The sequence below is a fragment of the Leptosomus discolor genome, chromosome 3 (genome assembly GCF_034619465.1).
Source record: "Leptosomus discolor isolate bLepDis1 chromosome 3, bLepDis1.hap2, whole genome shotgun sequence".
Classification (NCBI taxonomy): domain Eukaryota; kingdom Metazoa; phylum Chordata; class Aves; order Leptosomiformes; family Leptosomidae; genus Leptosomus; species Leptosomus discolor.
This window is the reverse complement of record NC_141393.1, coordinates 85,625,552-85,645,046: the sequence shown is the minus strand read 5'-3', so window position 1 is coordinate 85,645,046 and position 19,495 is coordinate 85,625,552. Positions and strand designations below refer to the sequence as shown.

The following is a 19,495-nucleotide window of genomic DNA, read 5'->3' as shown; positions in this document are numbered from 1 at the left end:
ACGTGAATCATTATGTGCTGTAAAGCTATTATGTGGTAGTAAAATTAACTGTCATAATTAATTCATCCCATGAAAGGACGGAATAACTCTGTCAGTTGTGTATTTAGAATAGTCTGAAAAGAGAAAGAAGGTTATTCTGGTTTTGTTGACATTGAGGTACATGTGTTAGAAGTAGCGGAGAGCTTCTCTCCCACTGGCCATTATGTAAAAAAAATAGATTGCAAGGTTAATTGTTTCAAAATCTAATAACTGCTCACTAAAAATTACTAGAATTAGTATTGGTGGGGGTTTGGTTTGTAGTTTGTGTCCCCATGTCTCCAGTCTGCAATGTGCATAAAAAATAATTGTATTTTCTTTAAACCCTATTTAATTTTCTTTAACGATAAAGAGGCCATCATCCTGCTCACCAGTCCTTTATTGTTTGGAAAGGGCTCTGCTTTTTAGCCCCTTTCTACTTCCTCATCTCCATACCCTACTCTGTCAGTGACCTCTGCAGAGGCTAATGACCATCGCCCCTGTTGACAAAGCTGTATTTGTGTCTCTTGCCTTCAGAAGAACTCTTTTGTGCTCAGACTGCAGGAGAAAAGGCCAGACTGCACCGCAGGTTGTGTCCCCTCAAATGGCAGAAACCCAGCTAGATGGGATGGGGTTTTTAAACTTGGGTATTAATTTTCCAGATTGTCCACCTGTGAAGTCTTGACTCTTCAGTCTAGTACGTGGTTGTCTTTAGACAACTGAACATCCATGGGCAGAGGGGCCTAGATACAGAGAGTATTCAGAAGCATAATGGGTTTGTTCCGCCCCTCAATAGCAGTGCATTAATAACAACCATACAGTGAACATAAAGGTGTAAATCAGTTCCTTCTTTACACTGTGGTAGTTCGAATACATGTAGATGTTTTGGTGATACTTCTGTATAGCGCAGATTTGACTGTCAATTTTACATAGTGTCAAGCTGAACACAGACAAAATTATTCTGTAGATAGGAAACATCATGAGAAAAATGTCTATTTAGCATTCTTGAGCATCCACCATAATTTGTAATGTAACTAGATCTAGATTATGTCATTTCTGGAATAGTAAGCTAATTGTTTTACTAATATTATTTAAAACTGAAGTATGAACTTTTTTGCTTGGGTAAGTAAAGACAGCAGAAATGACTTTGTGCTTCTATGTGAGAACAAATAAACCCTTTCTAATCCATTATCAGATAAAAACTTGCACAGTACAATAGGGTTTGGTTTTATCTCAAATGCTTCTTACAGAGAATTCTAGTATGTTTTGAAAGGCAACACTAAACTAGTGAGAAAAAGATTTTTAGTTGAGTCTTTAAAGAGAGGCAGATTTCTTTGTAACAACCAGGTAGAGGAAAGAACAAAATCAGATCTTAAGAACATGGTTGATATACACTTGTAGCCCCATTTTTACAATCCTGTGAATTCAGGTGTTTGAGTGACTTTAGGATGAGAGGAAATGGCTCCAAGTTGCGCCACGGGAGGTTTAGATTGGACATTAGGAAAAATTTCTTCACCGAAAGGGCTGTTGAGCACTGGAACAGGCTGCCCAGGGCACTGGTGGAGTCACCATCCCTGGAGGCGTTTAAAAGACGTGTAGACGTGGCACTTGGGGACATGGTTTAGCGGTGGCCTTGGCAGTGCTGGGTTTGTGGTTGGACTCAGTGTTCTTAAAGGTCCTCTCCAACCAAAATGATTCTGTGACTTTTGTTTTCTTCCACCACCTGTACTAAACAGCGGTGACCTCCGAAGGTCACCTGGGAACACTTAGCAGCACCCCTGAGGAAGTGGGGCTACCATTGCTTTCCCCCCCCATCAAGCACCAGACTCCTCTGTAACTGTTTGATAGCACGAGTGATCCGAAGTTATGGAGAGCACTGAAAGCCATAAGGGCAACTTGAACTTAACTGGGAAAGAGCTAAACTTCCAAAAGATGTTTTCCTCCTTGCCATAAGGCTGTACTTCCTGAGCTGTAGTGCAGGGATGGCTGTGACGTAAAACAGGGCTCACCACACAGACCACAAAGGACAGGAGAGATGGGAGTCCTCTCAGCTGCCACCTCCTGAAAAGTGCACTGAAGCTTGGGTGAGATTTAGAGAAACAGAGAAGGTGTTACAAGAAACTGTGGATCTTGGAACAGGCCCGTCTTCACCTGGTCCTCGGCATCAGTTAGCTTCGGAGAGGCTGCTGGATTTTAAATAGCACCTTACTGAAAAGCTTTTTAGATGGAAACGTGCAACCATTTTCGTGAAAAATACACGACATTTCTATTTTGCTCTTTTCAAAGATTTTAATTTTAGCTAGGGGAACCTTCTGGTAATGCAAATGATGAACACCAGGGACATGGTTTAGTGGTGGGCTTGTTAGTGTTAGGATAATGGTTGGAACTGATGATCTTAAAGGTCTTTTCCAACCAAAATGATGCTATGATTCTATGAACATAGTCTACAGAACGTTTCTGGGGTGAAGTAAAAATTTTTCATTAAACTTTTCCCGTAACATTTCAGGTGAAGCGAACTGACTAACCTTCACATAAGACAATGAAGCCCTTCCCTAAGCCTACAAATTTCCCTTAAAAAAACAACAGAAAATGAATGACTTCATCGAGTTCCACCTTATGCAAATGTAGCACATCTGACCCTCAGCTAATAATGGAATTGCTGTGTCCTGTAGTGCTGGATAGTCACTTTAATCACAGACTTCTTGAATTGCTCTTTCCACAGATCTGCACCCCAGATTTGGTGGTGTTTCTGTCATGTTCCAGTCAAAGGCTGAAAGAAAGGTTACTGAAGCGTGCTGAACAGCAAGGGAGACCTGATGATAACCTGAAAGCCACTCAAAGACGACTAATGAATTTCAAGCAGAATGCCGTCCCATTGGTTAAATATTTCCAGGAAAAAGGGCTAATCATCACGGTAAGTCCTTTAGTATGTACCTCTGAAACCTCAGTTGTTGTTGTGGTTGTACTCGGCTTCTTAGACCCTTTGCTTTCAGACAGGCTAGATGAGTCGAATTATGTTTTAGGTATAAACCACGGTTACGGGAAGCAAACTTTCAGTTTGCTGAGGGAGTTCTTTCTGCAGAATTCACGTGCATGTCGATGACATGGTAAGCACCATGTCTGTTCTTCACTGCAAGCATAAATTGCTTCGACAACTAGTTGCAAACCCTTTGCTCAGAAATTACTTGCGTGAAGGAAGAGCTTGCTTTGAAACACTGGTTGCTATTCCAGTGCCAGGAGTTTCATCCTTTGCAAACGGTCATGTACTCTTTGGATGGTTGTCTTGAAAGGGGAGGAAAGCAGGAAAAAATTACATTCTAACATAAGAAAGTATGTCTTGAGTTGGATTAAATCAATACAGGTTCTTCATGGAATAAATAAATCTGGCTGTTGACTGACTCCAGTAAATAAAAAGTCTTTAGATTATCTTATTGTGGTTTAAATATGCCTTATTATGTGGTCTCCTACAAGCTGTAATGTTTCAGATAAAAATTTCGATGACAAGAAAATTGCAATGTAAATAGACCACTTGGATATCAGTAAGAATACTGATTTCTGCAATATTTGGGGCAAGAGAAACTACCTCTAAGCACAGGACATACCAAGGGCTGCATTCACAAATAAAGCCAGAAGCACTCTATGGAACTAGAGCTAGCAAGTACTGCTGAAGTATGGAAGTGCTCCACAGTGACAAATTCAATGAGCAGTTGACGACGACTGAATTACTGACGTGTTCCAAATTACAGACGGTGTCTGGTTGTAACAGCACACAGAGCTCAGTACCACGTGTGGTACTGTAACAGAACAGATGGCCTATTTTGTTTCTTTTGATAGCCTAAATGACCTTGGTGGTTCACATTGGTGTGTTCTCCTCACGGCAGATATGACTAGTTCTACGTGCTGGTCAGATTCGTGACGGGCCAAAGCACCCTTAATCGCAAAGTCATCTAATGATGTTGGTAGCCTTAATTCTTTATGAATTTCAAAATGAAAATCCAGGAAATTATTGCATTGTTTTCTCCAGAGAGTATCTGTTCTGTTGGAGGATTTTGATTCACTCTGTTTGGAAGGATGAGGGGATTGGAATTCTTGGAAGTTCTTCTTCATTATTGAGGAACAGTGTTTTTTGTGACATTTCTATAGCCTTTACAAGTGCTCCTCCCATAGAAAGCATGCTTAGCTCTTCAGGGAAAATGTGCCTTTGTAGATAAAGCATGTGGGGCACCTGGATAGAACTCCTTTTCTGTGATGAGACCTGGTTTTCCTACTGAGGTTTCGTCTTCTACTTTTTAGCTGTTTGAGAGTGCTACAGATAATTTAAATTGCAATGTTCACCTTAGATACCTCTTTTCCTTTTGAAGAAAGCAGATGTTTGTGATGGGTATGGAAATGGTAACGTGGCATGTGAACGTTATATTACTGTCCACTACAGGACAAGGACACAGCGTACGCAGAAATAGTGACTTGGCCACATGTCAAAAAAGACTTTAATTTTAATAAAGTATGTAAGATTTGAATTTACTCCTTAACTAGATGGTATCTACTCAAAGTGTGTTATTGTAATTTCATAGAGATCTAGAAACTACTCTGGATCTACACAGGTGTGTAAGTGAAGAGAATTAGACTTTGGAAAGGAGACTCTGTTGTTCACCTCTCCTGAGAGCTGCTGCAGAGCAGTTGGGTTCCCCTTGTTGCAAAACCAGGATGCATTAGTGAAGCCGAGCCCTGAGAGCTAGATGCATGAGTAATTTCATGGCCAGTGGATAAAAGGATCCCTTTCTATAGATGATAAAGAATATCTATAGAATATGGCGTATTCTATATATGTATATTCTATATAATATATTTATAGAATATGGCAGACCGCGTTTCCATACGATTTCACTGCCTATGGAAGATACATTTTGCAGTCGCCTAAGGCAACTAAGTTTGTGGGGGATAAATGAGAAAAAGGCGTAGCTGGGAAAGGAGTAATAAAAAGAGATTAAGCATGCATGCTCCAGACCAAGTAAGCAGCTGAAAATTTCTACAAAAGGGCTTTTTTTTAAAACCATGTGACCTCAAAATAGAGGAAGCATATGCTAAGTCACATAAAAAACTACATACTACTAGAGCAAGTTGTAGATTTTAAAACAGTGGTTTTTAAAGAACGCTTATTTTGTCACCATGTCTAAGTACATTTGATGCACTCGTGCATGCTATTCCCTTACAGAAGGAGGAAGCAAGAAAGGAAGAGGCATTCGTCCTGCTGACTGTAATGCTGAACACTGAAATACTGTGTGGGAGAGAGCAGTGGAAGAACTAGAACAGCATAAAATAGAATTGCACTAAGCCAAGGCTACCATTAAGGTGTGGTCATGAGCAGAGAACTTCAAAATAAAAGGGTCTGTGTATGCCAACATCTAGCAGTGCTTGCTGTTCAGTTAAAAATTCCTGGGTGGTTCATACCATTCACCTATGGGAGTCACTGTCAGGTACTTTGTTATTTTGGCTGCGGTACTCCTAGAGACACAGTGTGGTATCATTTCACTTTCTAAGACTGCTTTATAAGGGTTTCACTCTTTTTTTTTTTTTTGTTAGATAGTAATGATAAAGCAAGATAAAGAAGAAAACCCTAATCCCTGTGTAACTAATGTACTTTAGTGCTTTTACTGTGGTTGCTGTCCTGAGAGAGAGCTAGCTTGATGTGAAAAAAATGTGCTGCAAGTTAGAAACAATAAAAAGTTAACCCTTCTCCCTACCCCCACCCCGGCACTCCAGCCTATATGAGCTGTGTTTCAGGAGAAAACTGCTTTGTGTCAGCTGAAGGTCTAGTGCAGCACAGCTTAGTTGTCTGGTGAGAACTTGCTATTAAAGAAGATTACTATTAAAAGAGTTCCTTAAGAATCAGCTGGACAATTCAACTGAACAGTTTCATTGTTTTGTTAATCTCCGGATACATTTCTCTTTTGGACATTATATTGATCTTTCATCATTATCAGACCTGCTGCTGTGAACCACCTAGCCCTTAAGAACTGTAGGATAAGGCTCAAGGAAATCACATTCGCTGACCTTTGGATAAATTACTACGATGTAAAATTATTCTAACGAGGAAACTTTTTCACTTACATCCCATCAGATGTAATTCCTCCTACTGCAGGGAAGTTCAGAGAACGCAGCAATACAGCATGGTAGTCCATAATGAACAAACCCTTGTGGCACTCGTATCATGACGTCCCTAGCTCTAAGCCATAAACAAAATCTCCCACACAAAGCAGTCTCTTTGCCTACAAGAAACATTGGGTTTTTTTTTTTTTCCACTCAGCTGACTCGGTTAAGTTGTTCTCAGTCATAGGGATGAGCTATATTCTGGAGAGAAAGGAATGAGAATGCCGAGGATAGTACATGGTGTTCACACATGTCAAAAGTACCAGAGTTTTACTTCTTTTACTGCCAATTCACTGAGGAATATGCAAGAAAAAATTATGGCTACTTATTTTTATAAAATGAAGCCATTGGTAGCAATCAGCAATATTCAGTGAAGTAAAAATTTTGACCATGCTGTGGTTATTGCTGTTATGTTTTTATCAGAGGAAAAAATTTTCAGAGGTGAGGAGGGCAAGTTAATATGCTGGATTTGTACCTGCAGATAATCTGTATTTCAGAAACCAGTTGTGTATATATTAAACCAAAACTAATGGTAGGAAAGTGGTAGGATAGGGAAGAATTTGGGTAGGAATGAAAAGACAATTAAACTTCAAGTCTCTACTCTGCCTGGTTCAGATGGATTTTAAATCTCTGCTATTCCCACCCCAGTAACATCCATCACCCAGTTATTGGTTATTTTGAAAAGGGTCTCTAAATCTCCACTGAACTCTATTCTGGTATAGGTATGAGTGTACTCATTGGAGAGATCACTGGCTTGCAAAAACCTTTCTGTCACAGGTATTAAAGCTGTTCTCAGAGAGCTTAGCTGTCCTTTGTAGAACATATCTGTTGTTCTAGACTGAAAAAAAAAATTCACAGAGCTCATCGCTGTAGCAGTGGAAGTTTCTCTTACTGGAGACAGGATTAGGCCCAGTCTAATGGGCATAATCTATGTAAGCATAGTGCTTCTGTGTCAACCTTGGTATGTTAATAAGTCTGTGAGTATTAAAAAAAAAATTAAAAAAAGACTGCCTTTAATGAGACAAAAATGCCAAACATTAAAAGAAGGCTCTGGACCTTATTTAAACAGCCAGGATGGGACAGCACCCTGTGGCATAAAACACTGATTTCGCTGATATCTTCATTGTCTCACTTCTCCTTTTAGGGAATTTACCATGCCTATGCGAAACATTAACATGACATTCAGATTAGTCAGAGAAGCAGAGAACCTAGAAAAAGCAGCTGAAGCTGGAAATGGATTTTGAGCACAAATTTAGAAGTTAAATAGTTGCGGGTGAGGGGAATAGCTTATATAGCTGTCTGTCCTCATTAGCATCAAACAAGCCTAATGGCTGTCAACTGTCACAGAAAAATTCCCCACGGAACTGCGTTATATAAATTTTTCTCTTGATTTGGTTAAAAAAGGGGTTTTGCTATAACGTCGCATACTGACACGTACTTTAGCTACAGGCTATGACTTACCAATCTGCTGACAAAAGTATTAGTTATAATCCATTTCTAACATTTCTTACTATCATGTAGCTGTCCAGCTCGAGGTTTTGGTTTGGGCTTTTTGTTTATTTTTCTATTTAGCTGTGAATGCTGATTCCAAAGAACTCTGAATTACTTGTTCCTCCTTTAATTCCAGGCCCCTCCCTGGAGAAATTCTGTTTAACATATTTATCAATAATCTCAATGAAGGGATAGAATACGCCCTCGGTAAGTTTGCAGAGGACACCAAGTTAGGTGGGAGTGTTGATCTGCCTGAGGGCAGGGAGGCTCTGCAGAGGGACCTGGCCAGGCTGGATCGATGGGCCGAGGCCAGTGCTGTGAGGTTCAACAGGGCCAAGGGCCGGGTCCTGCCCTTGGGTCACACCAACCCCAGCAGCGCTACAGGCTGGGGAGGAGCGGCCGGAAAGCTGCCTGGTGGGAAAGGCCCTGGGGGTGCTGGTCGAGAGCCGGCTGGACATCAGCCAGCCGTGTGCCCAGGTGGCCAAGAAGGCCAGCAGCATCCTGGCCTGTGTCAGCCATGGTGTGGCCAGCGGGAGCAGGGAGGGGATCGTGCCCCTGGACTCAACACTGGTGAGGCCGCACCTCTAATCCTGTGGGCAGTTTGGGCCCCTCACTGAAGGAAGGACACGGAGGTGCTGGAGCGCGTCCAGAGAAGGGCAATGGAGCTGGCGAAGGGTCTGGGGAACAGGTCTGTGAGGAGCGGCTGAGGGAACTGGGGGTGTTCAGTCTGGAGAAGAGGAGGCTGAGGGGAGACCTTACTGCTCTCTACAGCTACCTGAGAGGACACTGTAGAGGGGGAGGTGCTGGTCCCTTCTCACAGGTAATTAGTGACAGAACAAGAGGGAACGGACTCCAGCTGCACCAGGGTAGGTTTAGGCTTGACATTAGGAAAAAATCTGTTCACTGAAAGGGTTGTCAGGCATTGGAATAGGCTGCCCAGGGAGGTGGTGGAGTCACCATCCCTCAATGTGTTTAAAGGTCATTTAGATGTGGTGCTTGGAGGTATGGTTTAGGGGTGTGCTTGGTAGAGTAGGGCTGATGGTTGGACTTGATGATCTCAAAGACCTTTTCCAGCCTGAATGATTCTGTGGTTCTAAATGTGGGTCCTGCAAGCCTTTCAGCAACTCTCAAGGTCAATCCAGGTCTTATCAATAGCAAACTGTATGCAAAGGCATGATCTAAATCTCCACCCTGCTTCCAGGTCCTGGTGGCAGCCACTGCCAGGCACCTCTCTGAAACCAGAAGCCAACTCCAATAATCTTTTCCTGAGTGGAGGAACATGCCTCGGGTTTGGCAGAACGCAGAATGACTAGCTGCTCTTGTTTTTATGGTGGTGATACTTGCTGTCATCCATGCGGTTGTGCATTAAACAGTCCTTAAAAAAGAAAAAAAAATCCCACACCCCCTTCCCTGAAGTAATGCTAGAAATAGAGACTGTTAGCCACCACCTCCCCCGTGGGCTCTGCTGCAGGCTCAGGATCTCATTTACATGCCATCTGATGCCTTGGATCTTGCATTTTTGGCTGCAAAGTGATACAGACTTGGCAGGAACGGTTTCTCTCAAACCTAGCCTTGTCTGCATCTGAACACGGCCCTTCTCCCCACAAGTCATGGATGTGGGTTTGAACTTGCTTTGCGTTGTAGAGGGTACTGAACTGAGATTTCCCATTGACTGGCTCAATGCCACCAGTATCTTTTCATATGCCTCTCAGTCATTTTAAAAGTGCAGCACTCATGAGCGCAGTCTTGTAGGAATACGTGAGATGTGCTTTGAACATGACTACTGCACTGGCTTTTCAGGGTACTTCTGGTTCCTTGGGCATGACCAAGTGGGCGTGCGAAGAGGAACCCAGATAGTTTTGAATGTCAGCAGGAGCAAAACTTCAGTGCTTTAGGAACTATTAAAATCAAACAAGGAATGTGGGCTGCTAGTTGTGGGAACCTCGAGACAGAGGTTTTGTTTGAGATTCAGGAGTCCCTCTGTTCTGCTGCAAGGTACCTAAATCTTTATCTGGCTCCGTGAATGTATATGCTTATATAATCATGAAAAAAATTTCTATACAGGAAAAATGAGGTGTGGGATGGGAAACAATTACTATCACATTTCCATTTTCTGATGATTCAAAGCAATGAAAGGTAAGTTGAAGTCTAGAAGAGGTAACCAGATCTCTGCAGACACAAAGTCAGATAGCTGTCATTGCAACTTAGGGGTCTCTGTGCCTCTGCTGTGTTTGACAGCTCTTTTGCAGAAAAACTGAGATACGAGAAAGGACCTGGAACGGTTTCCTGTGGAACTACTGAACTAGAGAAAGTTTATGGATGCTTTCACCACTACTAGGTTTTACACTGGGTCTCAACACTCTTTATGTGCTTCTGCTTTGTGAGACATTTTGAAGAACACAGAAAAGAAGGTATATAAATGACATTTATGTAGAAGATTGTCTAAACAAACTTTGTAAATATATGCATGTTTTATATGGGAAAGATAGATGACTAATTTGTGCATATGTGGAAGCATGTGCACCATATACACTTTCCAAGCTTCAAAATATTTTCAGCCTCCGATTATATGATTTATATCAACTAGTTAAGTGTATCAGAAATACTAATGTCTGCCGCAGAATGACCAAGCTTGGAAGCTGGCCATCTGTGTACATGCAAGCATGCAGAGGAACCTCGAGGGCGGGAGTTCTTTGCCGAGGTGAATAGTATCGGTGCAACACTATGTTCTTTCCTAACTTTGGAAGCATGATGATTTAAATAAGTACCAGCTTTTTGAAGTCTGCCCTGCACCCTGTACACCCAGTAGCTTGAATGAAGAAGCAGACTTTGAAAAAGGAAATAAACTTTGATGAGTTGGGCAGTAGAATTAGCCATTGATGAGTGCATGAGCCAAGCTGATTTAGGAACTGCAGAAGGAGAGAGGGAATGACATTTCTGACAGCCATACTATCCCAGATTTTATCCATTTCTGGCACTGTGAAGGCTGATACATGTTTAAAATTAACACAGGGTTTTTTTACAGATCTGAAGCTAAAGCTGAGATAAGTAATTAAGCCAAGTTATCATGCAGAGAAATGAACTGTAAGAACTGTTTAAAAGAACATGCTCTACATATTCTTCAAGTTATTTTAAACAATTCATCTTAAGGTAATTAAGCTGAGTCTTTTGGGTGAATATTAGCTTCTACCTTCCTTTTTGTAGTTAAAGTGAGGCTTAAAGAAGATTAATTTTTCTTATTTAGAGGAGACTTAATGTTAAGAAACCAGCTTGGAAAAAAATACCTCGTCTCTGGGAAGCCTTTTTGTATTGAATCAGGAATACTTGTCATCCATAACCAAACTTTCATGTCCTAAACCACACCTGATGTCGTGAATGTCCAGCAGAAGAACCAAACCTTTCTGCCGCGCTTCTTCGCTGGAAATGTTAAGATACCACTTTCTTACCAAAAGTTCCATGAGTGATTTCCAGCTCTGATTACCACTGGTGGATCTTCCCTGTGAAAAGTTTATAATCAGCAACTTCCCAACTTTATGGCAAAACTCATGCAAGTTGCTACATCAGTAGAATCAGAATGGTCTGTCAGCCCTCACTCTCAGTCCTATTAAAATGTTACTACAACTGGTGGCTTGTGCCCTACAATTCCAGTATTTAACATCCATATTTCCTGAATCTTCAGTTGCTGTCATTAGCAATATATTGTTAAATATTTCCGTTTCCTTAAATATTTCCGTTTCCTCATGCACATGGCAATGCAGCGTTTGTTCTGATATCGATCATACTCAACTTTAGTTCAAGTGGGTGAAATGAGACTGAGGGGACTGGCCTCTAGTCATGCAATCTAGTATCATCCTGTCGTTATTCAAGCATTTGCTCCTGTTCTTCCTTTCCTGTAGATGTATTGCATGAGTGAGAGGGGAGTCATAAAAGGTTACACTTTCTTATTTTTTAATGCATCATAAAGATAAATTTTCCACATTTGTGAATGCTCAGGAATTGTAATGATGGAAGCCATTTAGGTGTCAAAACAGAGAAGAGATGCTCAGACTGTCAGCAGGAAGTCTGATACCATTAATCTTCGGAGCCTATTCTGGCTTTTTTCTCTGGCATTCTGCAGTCTTATTTCAGCGTTTAGGCTCAACAAGAGAGGGTTAGATGCAGCTGCTGTGTTGGGGGAGAACTGAGAGCTGAAAAGCTACTCATCCGTTGTGTGACTCAGGGAGCGCACCACACCAGACCGTACTAAAGTGAGAACTATAGCCTGCCCGGAGTACATCTTCCCCTTTGCAGAACATCCTTTTGAATGTTTCTGATGGCTTTTTGGAGTTGTTTTTTTTTTTTCCTAATGCAACTAAAGAATATCTACCAAACAGTGCTTTGAAGAACTGTATGAAATACTTCAGAATTAGGGAACACCACCATTGTGTTAACTCAGTGCTTCACTGGAGTAATACATCCCTGCTTCTTAAACTCCTTGATACTTACACATTGAGTAGCCACAAATACAGCCGTTTTGTTCCTTGGAGCTGTGGTACATCACTTAGTGTCAGCACAAACATCTCTGCACAGCATTGCTGTGCATCACTCAGACCCAATCTAAAATTCTTGGCAAAGACTCTCTTACGAATCCTCTGCAGTTTGTCTGTGCTATAACTAAGCAGGTTTCCTTTATCCTCTTGCACAGTTACCATCCTTCCTAATCCCAGGGCTGACATTTGTACCTTTCCATCTGATACAGGACTGCAGTTGGTTTCACTAATGGCCAGTGAAGGTAACTATCTGTTCACTTTGTTGTGACCATATCCTGAATTGTGTTGATGATTATTAATTAGGATGTGCTTGCTGAGACCCCCACCAGCTGAATTTGACTGCCTGCGCAGTACAATGCCACATATTGTATTACTTAAAAACGGGACAGGTAGCCAAGGAATGCCAGAAGACTGAGTTAATGTAATGGGTTCAGGCTTAAGATCATCTGAAATTATTTTTTGTTTTAAAAGATTTTTATTGTCAGACTATCCAAGTCATCTGATTCAGAATTTAAACAAAAAAGTTACAGAAAGAGAAAGGAATATTTAAAATACTTTGTTTTCTGTCTCACTGCAGCTTTAACCATGTGAAAGGAGAGCAGGAACCTAATTTCCCCCCAGTCCCTTTTGTAAACAAAAAAAAATTGGGATGTATTCACACAGTCTTTTTTTCCATTTTAAGTAATTTCCCTGCAAAGGAAAAGAAATCTTTGGTTTCTTGAATATCTTTTGTGTAATTAGAACCGTAAACAGGAAAAGAATCAGTAAAAGGTATCTTTAAGCCTAGTATCAAGTGAATTGAAACTAAACATCACAAAACTTCATAATAAACTTGTTCTATGCTTACAAACTGCATCTTAACACTTCCTTCATTTACTGAGTACATTAAAAATAAAGTCTAAATTGCTGATGCCCATTCACATTGCAACTTTTCAGAGTATCTTGACCAATATGAACTCTAGATAATTTTAGAATTTGTCATATATATCTCATTTCTTATATTTTTGTGTCTTAGAAGCATGCAATAGTACCTGCTTACGCTCTGAGTTGCTTTTAACAGTGCTTCCGTGAACTTATGCTGAAATAATTTTTGATTGCTACAAAAACATGCATTCTCAGTCATAATTGTATAGCTGTTCCTTAACTGTTTAGAAGGAGAAAATAGAATCGAATCAGTGTTTTCTCCTAAAGCCTATCCTGAATCCAAACCAAACCTGTTTTCCACGGTCCATGAGTGTGTCAGAGCCTATGCCATTCACTCTGTCTGGATGACATTAATGGTTTTAATAATAATTGGATCAATAGTAAAATGTTAATAATAAAAGAAAGGCAAACTTAAATCAAACAATCATTATAGTAAGGTAAATAAAAAACAGTGAATAATTGTTAAATGTTCTAAATAGCTGTTATGTCTAGTCACTGTTTGAGTTCTGGTCAGTACACTGGTGAAGGCTGAAAGAAAAAGGTACGCCTTCCGTACACTTCAAGCTGACTTAGATTATGAAAGCAGACACTTGGAAACACTTAATTTTGTCATTTGCTGCCCATGTTTTGCCAGAATCCCAGTAGAAATTAATATCACTGTACAGCTGTAAGATGGAGATTATTCTGCTAAAATAATCGGGTTAAGACAGAAACCCCTCCCCATACTAGCCCTAGGCAGGAATGGAAAGGGAGAAGCTTCACAGGCATTTGCCGTTACACAAGGGGACACTGAAGACAACCACAGTGTGAGAGCTGCCATGACGTAGTCTCCTCCAACAGGAAAAGGCAGCAATGGTGAAGGAGCTGTGATGATGGACAATACTAGCCAGAAGCTACTGGAATACAGAGAAAAACCCCTGTTTGTAAAATAATTACTGTTTAGTAAGTGTAAAGCAGTGGATTCTCCTTTAGTACATAAAAAGTTATAATTTTCTGTGTAAATTGAAGCAATGGTCAGTTATAGCAGTTTTGATAGATAATGTTGCATAAATGCTCAGTAGAGCTTGTTGTAGGCATTAGACCTCAAGTGTTGGAGTTTCAAGCATTCTGTAATTCACCCAGCTCAAACGAACAGGGAGTGGACAGCCAAAGGCAAAGTTATGAAATTATATTAAAGGAAAGATGTGGAGGCTTCATTTTGATCTTTCTTGGGGTTTATTTTCATCTTTCTCCCACAACACACGCTGTTGTCACACCACATGCATTTCTTGACAACATCCCTGTCCCTTCTCAGACTCATTTCCATAGTCAGGGTAAGTGAGCAGCTCTGTTGTCCGATTTGTACTTGCTGTTTCCTTGGTCCAGGTAGCGGCCGTTCTCTGTACTACTTGTTGACAACACATCCCTTGGACCTTTCTCATGCTTTTTTTTTTAAGAAACCCATTATATTATTTAGTGCTTCCCTAAAATTATGTTTCATGTAATAGCCTCTGGGTAGAATTATTGTCAAAAACTTTTGAAAAGTTAAATAAATTATATCTCAACAGTTCCGCTTCATCCGCTTTTTTGTAACGATATTTAAAAAAATGCTTTCAGCCTACATAATCACGTGGGATTTTGTCCTATATTTGTTTCCAAAAAATGCATGCTAGATGCAAGAATGTCATATTCCGTGATGACTAAAGCAATAGTTTCTGTCAGTAACTCCTTAGCTTGCCAGCTTTCATTTATAAATCAGACAGTCTCCCTCATGCTCTGAAACAACACACTCCCATAATTTAGACAGCTAAACAGAACTTTCTGGTGCAGAAATTAAAATAGCAGCGTGCTCACTTCTTGCTGCGGGAAACAAATTCCTGTCCTTCCGGAGGCAGCGCAATGGGAAGTTGGTTTTACGAGCCCATCCTGAGCTCAAACTGACATTTGCTGAGTATCATCCCAAGTTGGGTACGAGTCATGCTTCTAGAGATGTATCATTTATTTCCTCAAAATTTAGCACTCTTCAGCTCAAGATGACCAAGGGAGGGCTTATTATCAAGGATTCCAGGGCCATTTGTGAAGTTTCTTAGTACAGAAACCACCACTGGAAACACTGCTTATCCTGGGTCAGTTTATTGACGTACATAGGAACTGTTTATCTGGGAAGTAAAACTTGTCTTCCAAGGAAAACAGAAAAGCTAATACTTTTCAAATGTTCTAGTTCTTGCAGTCTGAAATTCCACTTCAAAGGCACATTACTTCCTAAATTAAATGCAGATTTTGCATATGAAAGCCCCACAGCAGCTAATGTTAAGCCTGTGGTGTACCCCGCGCCTGTTCCTGCACCCGAGTCGTTAGTTCTCGTGCTTTATTAACTGGTTCCATTGCAGCTGAAGAAGGCAGCACTTCTGTTAGCGTTCAGTTGGTAGTGCTCTTCCTTAGAAAACTGTGGTGGTACACAGGTGAAAATCGTAGTTTTGGTCATAGTTGTTATGACATCATCTAATGGTAAAAGACCAGCCTACAGCATTTTAGTATTTTTCATTCAGAATCTTTGCCACAAAAACCAACAGGAGAAATGCTGTTGATCTTGAAAGGGAAATATTTGGTGTTATTTGGCATTGAAGCAAAGTGCAAACTATCACTGGCAGAAAATGGTATTTATAGGAAAAAATGTCTTTTTATTTCTGAGTTTTTCTAAAGTTCATTCTAGTTGCCTTATTTGAATTACAGTTGTTGCTTGTACAGACCTTTTCTGGGAAATCAGTGTTGCTGTATGTTTATTTGGGGTGCCTGTCTGCGATCTGTACGAGCTGTGGGAGCCGATGCTAGAAAACAATTTGGGTTTGTTTTAAACAAAAGGGACAGTGACACTGGAGCTCCAGGAGCACTGCAGGCAGGGAAGAACATACATTTTCTAAACTTCATTCAGGAAAAATCATGGCGTAGGGCTCATTCCCTCTGAGAAGTACTGTTGCACTCAATATTAAAAATTAAAGGTATTGAGGAAAGCATTTATTTGAACATAGTAGTAACCAGAGCTGTTTCACTGAACTGGGTGCTCTGGGAATATTGCAGTACTCGTCTTATGTGGCACTGGAGGAAATAGAGGAATTATGCTGTAGCAACTAGTCCTTAACTGGTTCATTCCTGAAGGGTGTCTTGGTTTATATGAAATAGGGCGAGCTCCCAGGAGTTTCTGGAGAACAAGGACACATCCAAGCCCTATGAGACATCTTCCTAGATAAAGACGGAAGAAAACCTACTGGAGAACCAGCATTATTGCTGTTGAATGAAAAAACAAAGGCATTTGGGGAAGAGCCGGGTAGTTCTGGATCTTCCTGTAACGTCACTGAGCTGTACATAGCAAACTGCCAGCTACAGCTGTGAGTGACTTGTGTGTCCTGCTCTGCCCTTTGTCTAGGTTTCAGAACACTAAATTTTACATTAGTGCTTCATAATTTGCAGCATCGCTGTGATCTCCAGTAATGGAAGAGGAAAGAAAGGCTATGGCAAGCAAAGACAGCGAGGGCAGTTAAAGCTGTATGAGGACTTGGACAGTAATCAGTAGTCTTTTCCCTTCCTTTAGGGTTAGGTGCATTAAAGTAAAAATCGAACAATTTATTCTAGACGCAGTGGAGGTGAGAGTAAAATGATCTCTCCCTCAGGCTGAATGTTTCCCTGGTTCTGCAGAGTACCAAATAAATCATGAAGCATCTCCTTACTCAGACTAATTCAGTTTTGTATTCGAGCTTGTCAGTAGTGATCTGTCTTGATGCTTGACACCACTGTTCTGTTTCTTTGTACTACCATTTGCCTCTTTAAAGGCAATTCCCTTTAAAAAGTACACACACCGTAAAAATTACTCCAAGGGTAGAATGTGTATTTTTTAAAATAAGAAAAAGTGTTTCTGCTTTCGAGGTAGAAAAGTTCTCTACAGATGCACGTGCTAAAGCATCTCTGTTTTCAGTTAATCCTCACAAGTAATTAATACAGTTGACTTTGCTATAGAAGCTGCTGGGCAGATGTGATACATGTCAAGGTGCAAGTTTTCAATCATTTGCAAAGTGAATATGCATAGAGAGTTTAGATGCAGAGATGTTGGCTGTATTTATAGCTTGAAAAGTTACCTCTAGAAGTCGACAAGTCAGATAACCCAGAACAAACGCATGTGAAGCCTGCCCCTTAAGTGCCATGTGAACTAATGCATATGCTGCCTAATTCAGTTCTGATTCCTGGTGACAACTTCAGAGAGAAACAGAACGATTGTTTTAGGGACCATAGTAGTGCAGAGGAATGGCTGAAACGTTCCAAATTGTTTATTACTATGTTAAACTGCCTTCAGCTTAAAAAAGTTAAAGAGCTACAAATCTAGTGGAGGACAATGCCTACTGGAATCTCAAAGCCTCTCTGAGGAAATGGAAAACATGATGCAAAAATTACTTCAGAAATAAAGCAGCAATATATTTGCTTTCCATGTAGCACTCACCAGCCATCCAGATGAATATCCTTAGTGGGAAAAAATTTAACCAGCCAGTGCTCTTAAATATTTGCTCAGACAGAAAGGCTTTGTGTTGTGAAAAGGGTGTATGTTCCAAAAGCGCTCTGTGGCACCACTCTCACTCCATCAGCTTCCCTACCAAACAAGTAATTGCTTTCCCCCAGTTCATTAATTTTCTACCTGCCATGCCACCAAAGTACTGATGTCTCCCCTCACCCCCAGTCAAATCCACCTTTCCCTCAATTTGCCCATTTTCTGCTCTACAAGAGCCCGTAATTGCGCAGTGTCTTTCCCATCCACCCTCGCTGCCATGCTGCCCAAGGCACTCATCTTTACAGCAGAAAACTGACACAAGTCGGGGCGCTGCTCAACACGATCACGGCACAAGGACAGAACTCCTTCCTGCTGCCTCGCAAAAGCTGTTACTCCACCCAGACCTACCAAGATGGGCCCGTACTTCTGCCTGCTGTTAATTGTTTCTGCAGCCCAGACGTACCATTCCCTTGGTGCCACACTGCTCCATGTTCATGTACAGGTGCTGGCTTAACAGAGTTTTACCCTGGCGGGAATTAAACTGTCAGAACTTGTGTGCCGTGGCACTAACTTCTAGAGTTTAGCATGAAATATCAGAAAATCACTTTGAGAACAAAAAAACCCTCACTTTTGTAGTAATTGCATTGTTTATGTATTGCCAAATTAATAGGAAAAGGAGACGATTAGCAATCAAACTACAGGTGTCCCCAGGTAGCCCCTTTTGTACTCATGTGGGAATGGCCCACATCATTTTCACACTCTGTATCAGCTATAACAAAATCCCTAAATCTATTCAGGGTCCATCTCTGTGTTTCTAGAGGAGCAGAGCAGGTTTGATCTGTCTATGTGCATGTTTGTCTTCTCACATTTTGTGGTGTAAGGCAGTTAAGTTAGCTGACAGTTTCCATTATAACTGTGCGCTTACTCGTTTTGAGGGTCATTTCAGTTCTCACTAATGTTACTGGAAGATGTTATTTGAATTTGATAGTTTAATTTTCATTTTTTCTTACCATACTAGATACTGTTTATGCATCTAGCGTGTTCGAAAATGACGTAGTTAGTGGCTTCAAATTGTACCTATTTCGCATAAATGAGTTTGGGATGTAGAAAAGGTAGCAGCAGCCCCTCCAGAGCTGTCGGCTCCACGCAGGGCTGGTGAAGGTTCACCCTCTGCTTGTTTACAAGTAGCACTCATAGCAATAGAGACTCGGAAGAGAAGTGGGACTTGAGAAACTCTAATGACAGAAGCATGGGCAATGATTTGCAAATCCTCTGTGGAACCACTGTGGTAAAAAATAAGGCATTAAGTGGTTTATTTTAGATAACCCAGGGTATTCCTTATGAGTTTAATAATGGTGATAAAATGTCCAATTCAGTTTCCTTTCTAAATTTCTGCCTGATACCAATTTATGACCTCTGCTAATTTCATAATTTTTTATAAATCACTGGTGAGCTCTAGTATAATTTCAGTTGTAGTTTTTCTTCTGTACATGATACAATATCATATAAAAAATTAATCCGAGATTTCAGAGTATTGGATCTAAAAGACAGAAAATATTAGAACTAGAGAATGAAACACAGAGAAATGTCTCTCCCTTATGTCCCCTCCCCACCATTTTATAGTGTTTTGGAGGGGTTTTTATTTGTGTGGTTTTAGAAAGAGTATCATTAAAAGTACTTTATAATAGGGAAATGTTCCGTCAGCTCCCAGTCTGCACATTCCAGCTTCAGTCCTCAGTTCGGTTGCTTATTATGTTTCCTATACAAGGCTTCGACTCTTTTTTCCTGTCCTCCTTTCCCAACAGTTATTATCCTACCTTATATATTTTGCTTCACATATTTCTTTACTGTTTTCCCATGTCGCAATTGTTTTTTT

The 19,495-nt window shown here is 40.7% G+C and overlaps 1 protein-coding gene across 1 annotated transcript in view; it reads left to right on the top strand.

The window, feature by feature from the left end:
* The window catches only part of AK5 (adenylate kinase 5), an 82,742-nt gene that overhangs the window by 19,514 nt on the left and 43,733 nt on the right, over window positions 1–19,495 (top strand). Inside the window, exon 6 of the mRNA XM_086462899.1 lies at window positions 2,738–2,929. Within this exon, the coding sequence (XP_086319025.1) occupies window positions 2,738–2,929 (192 nt within the window). The remainder of the gene's footprint in view (window positions 1–2,737; window positions 2,930–19,495) is intronic.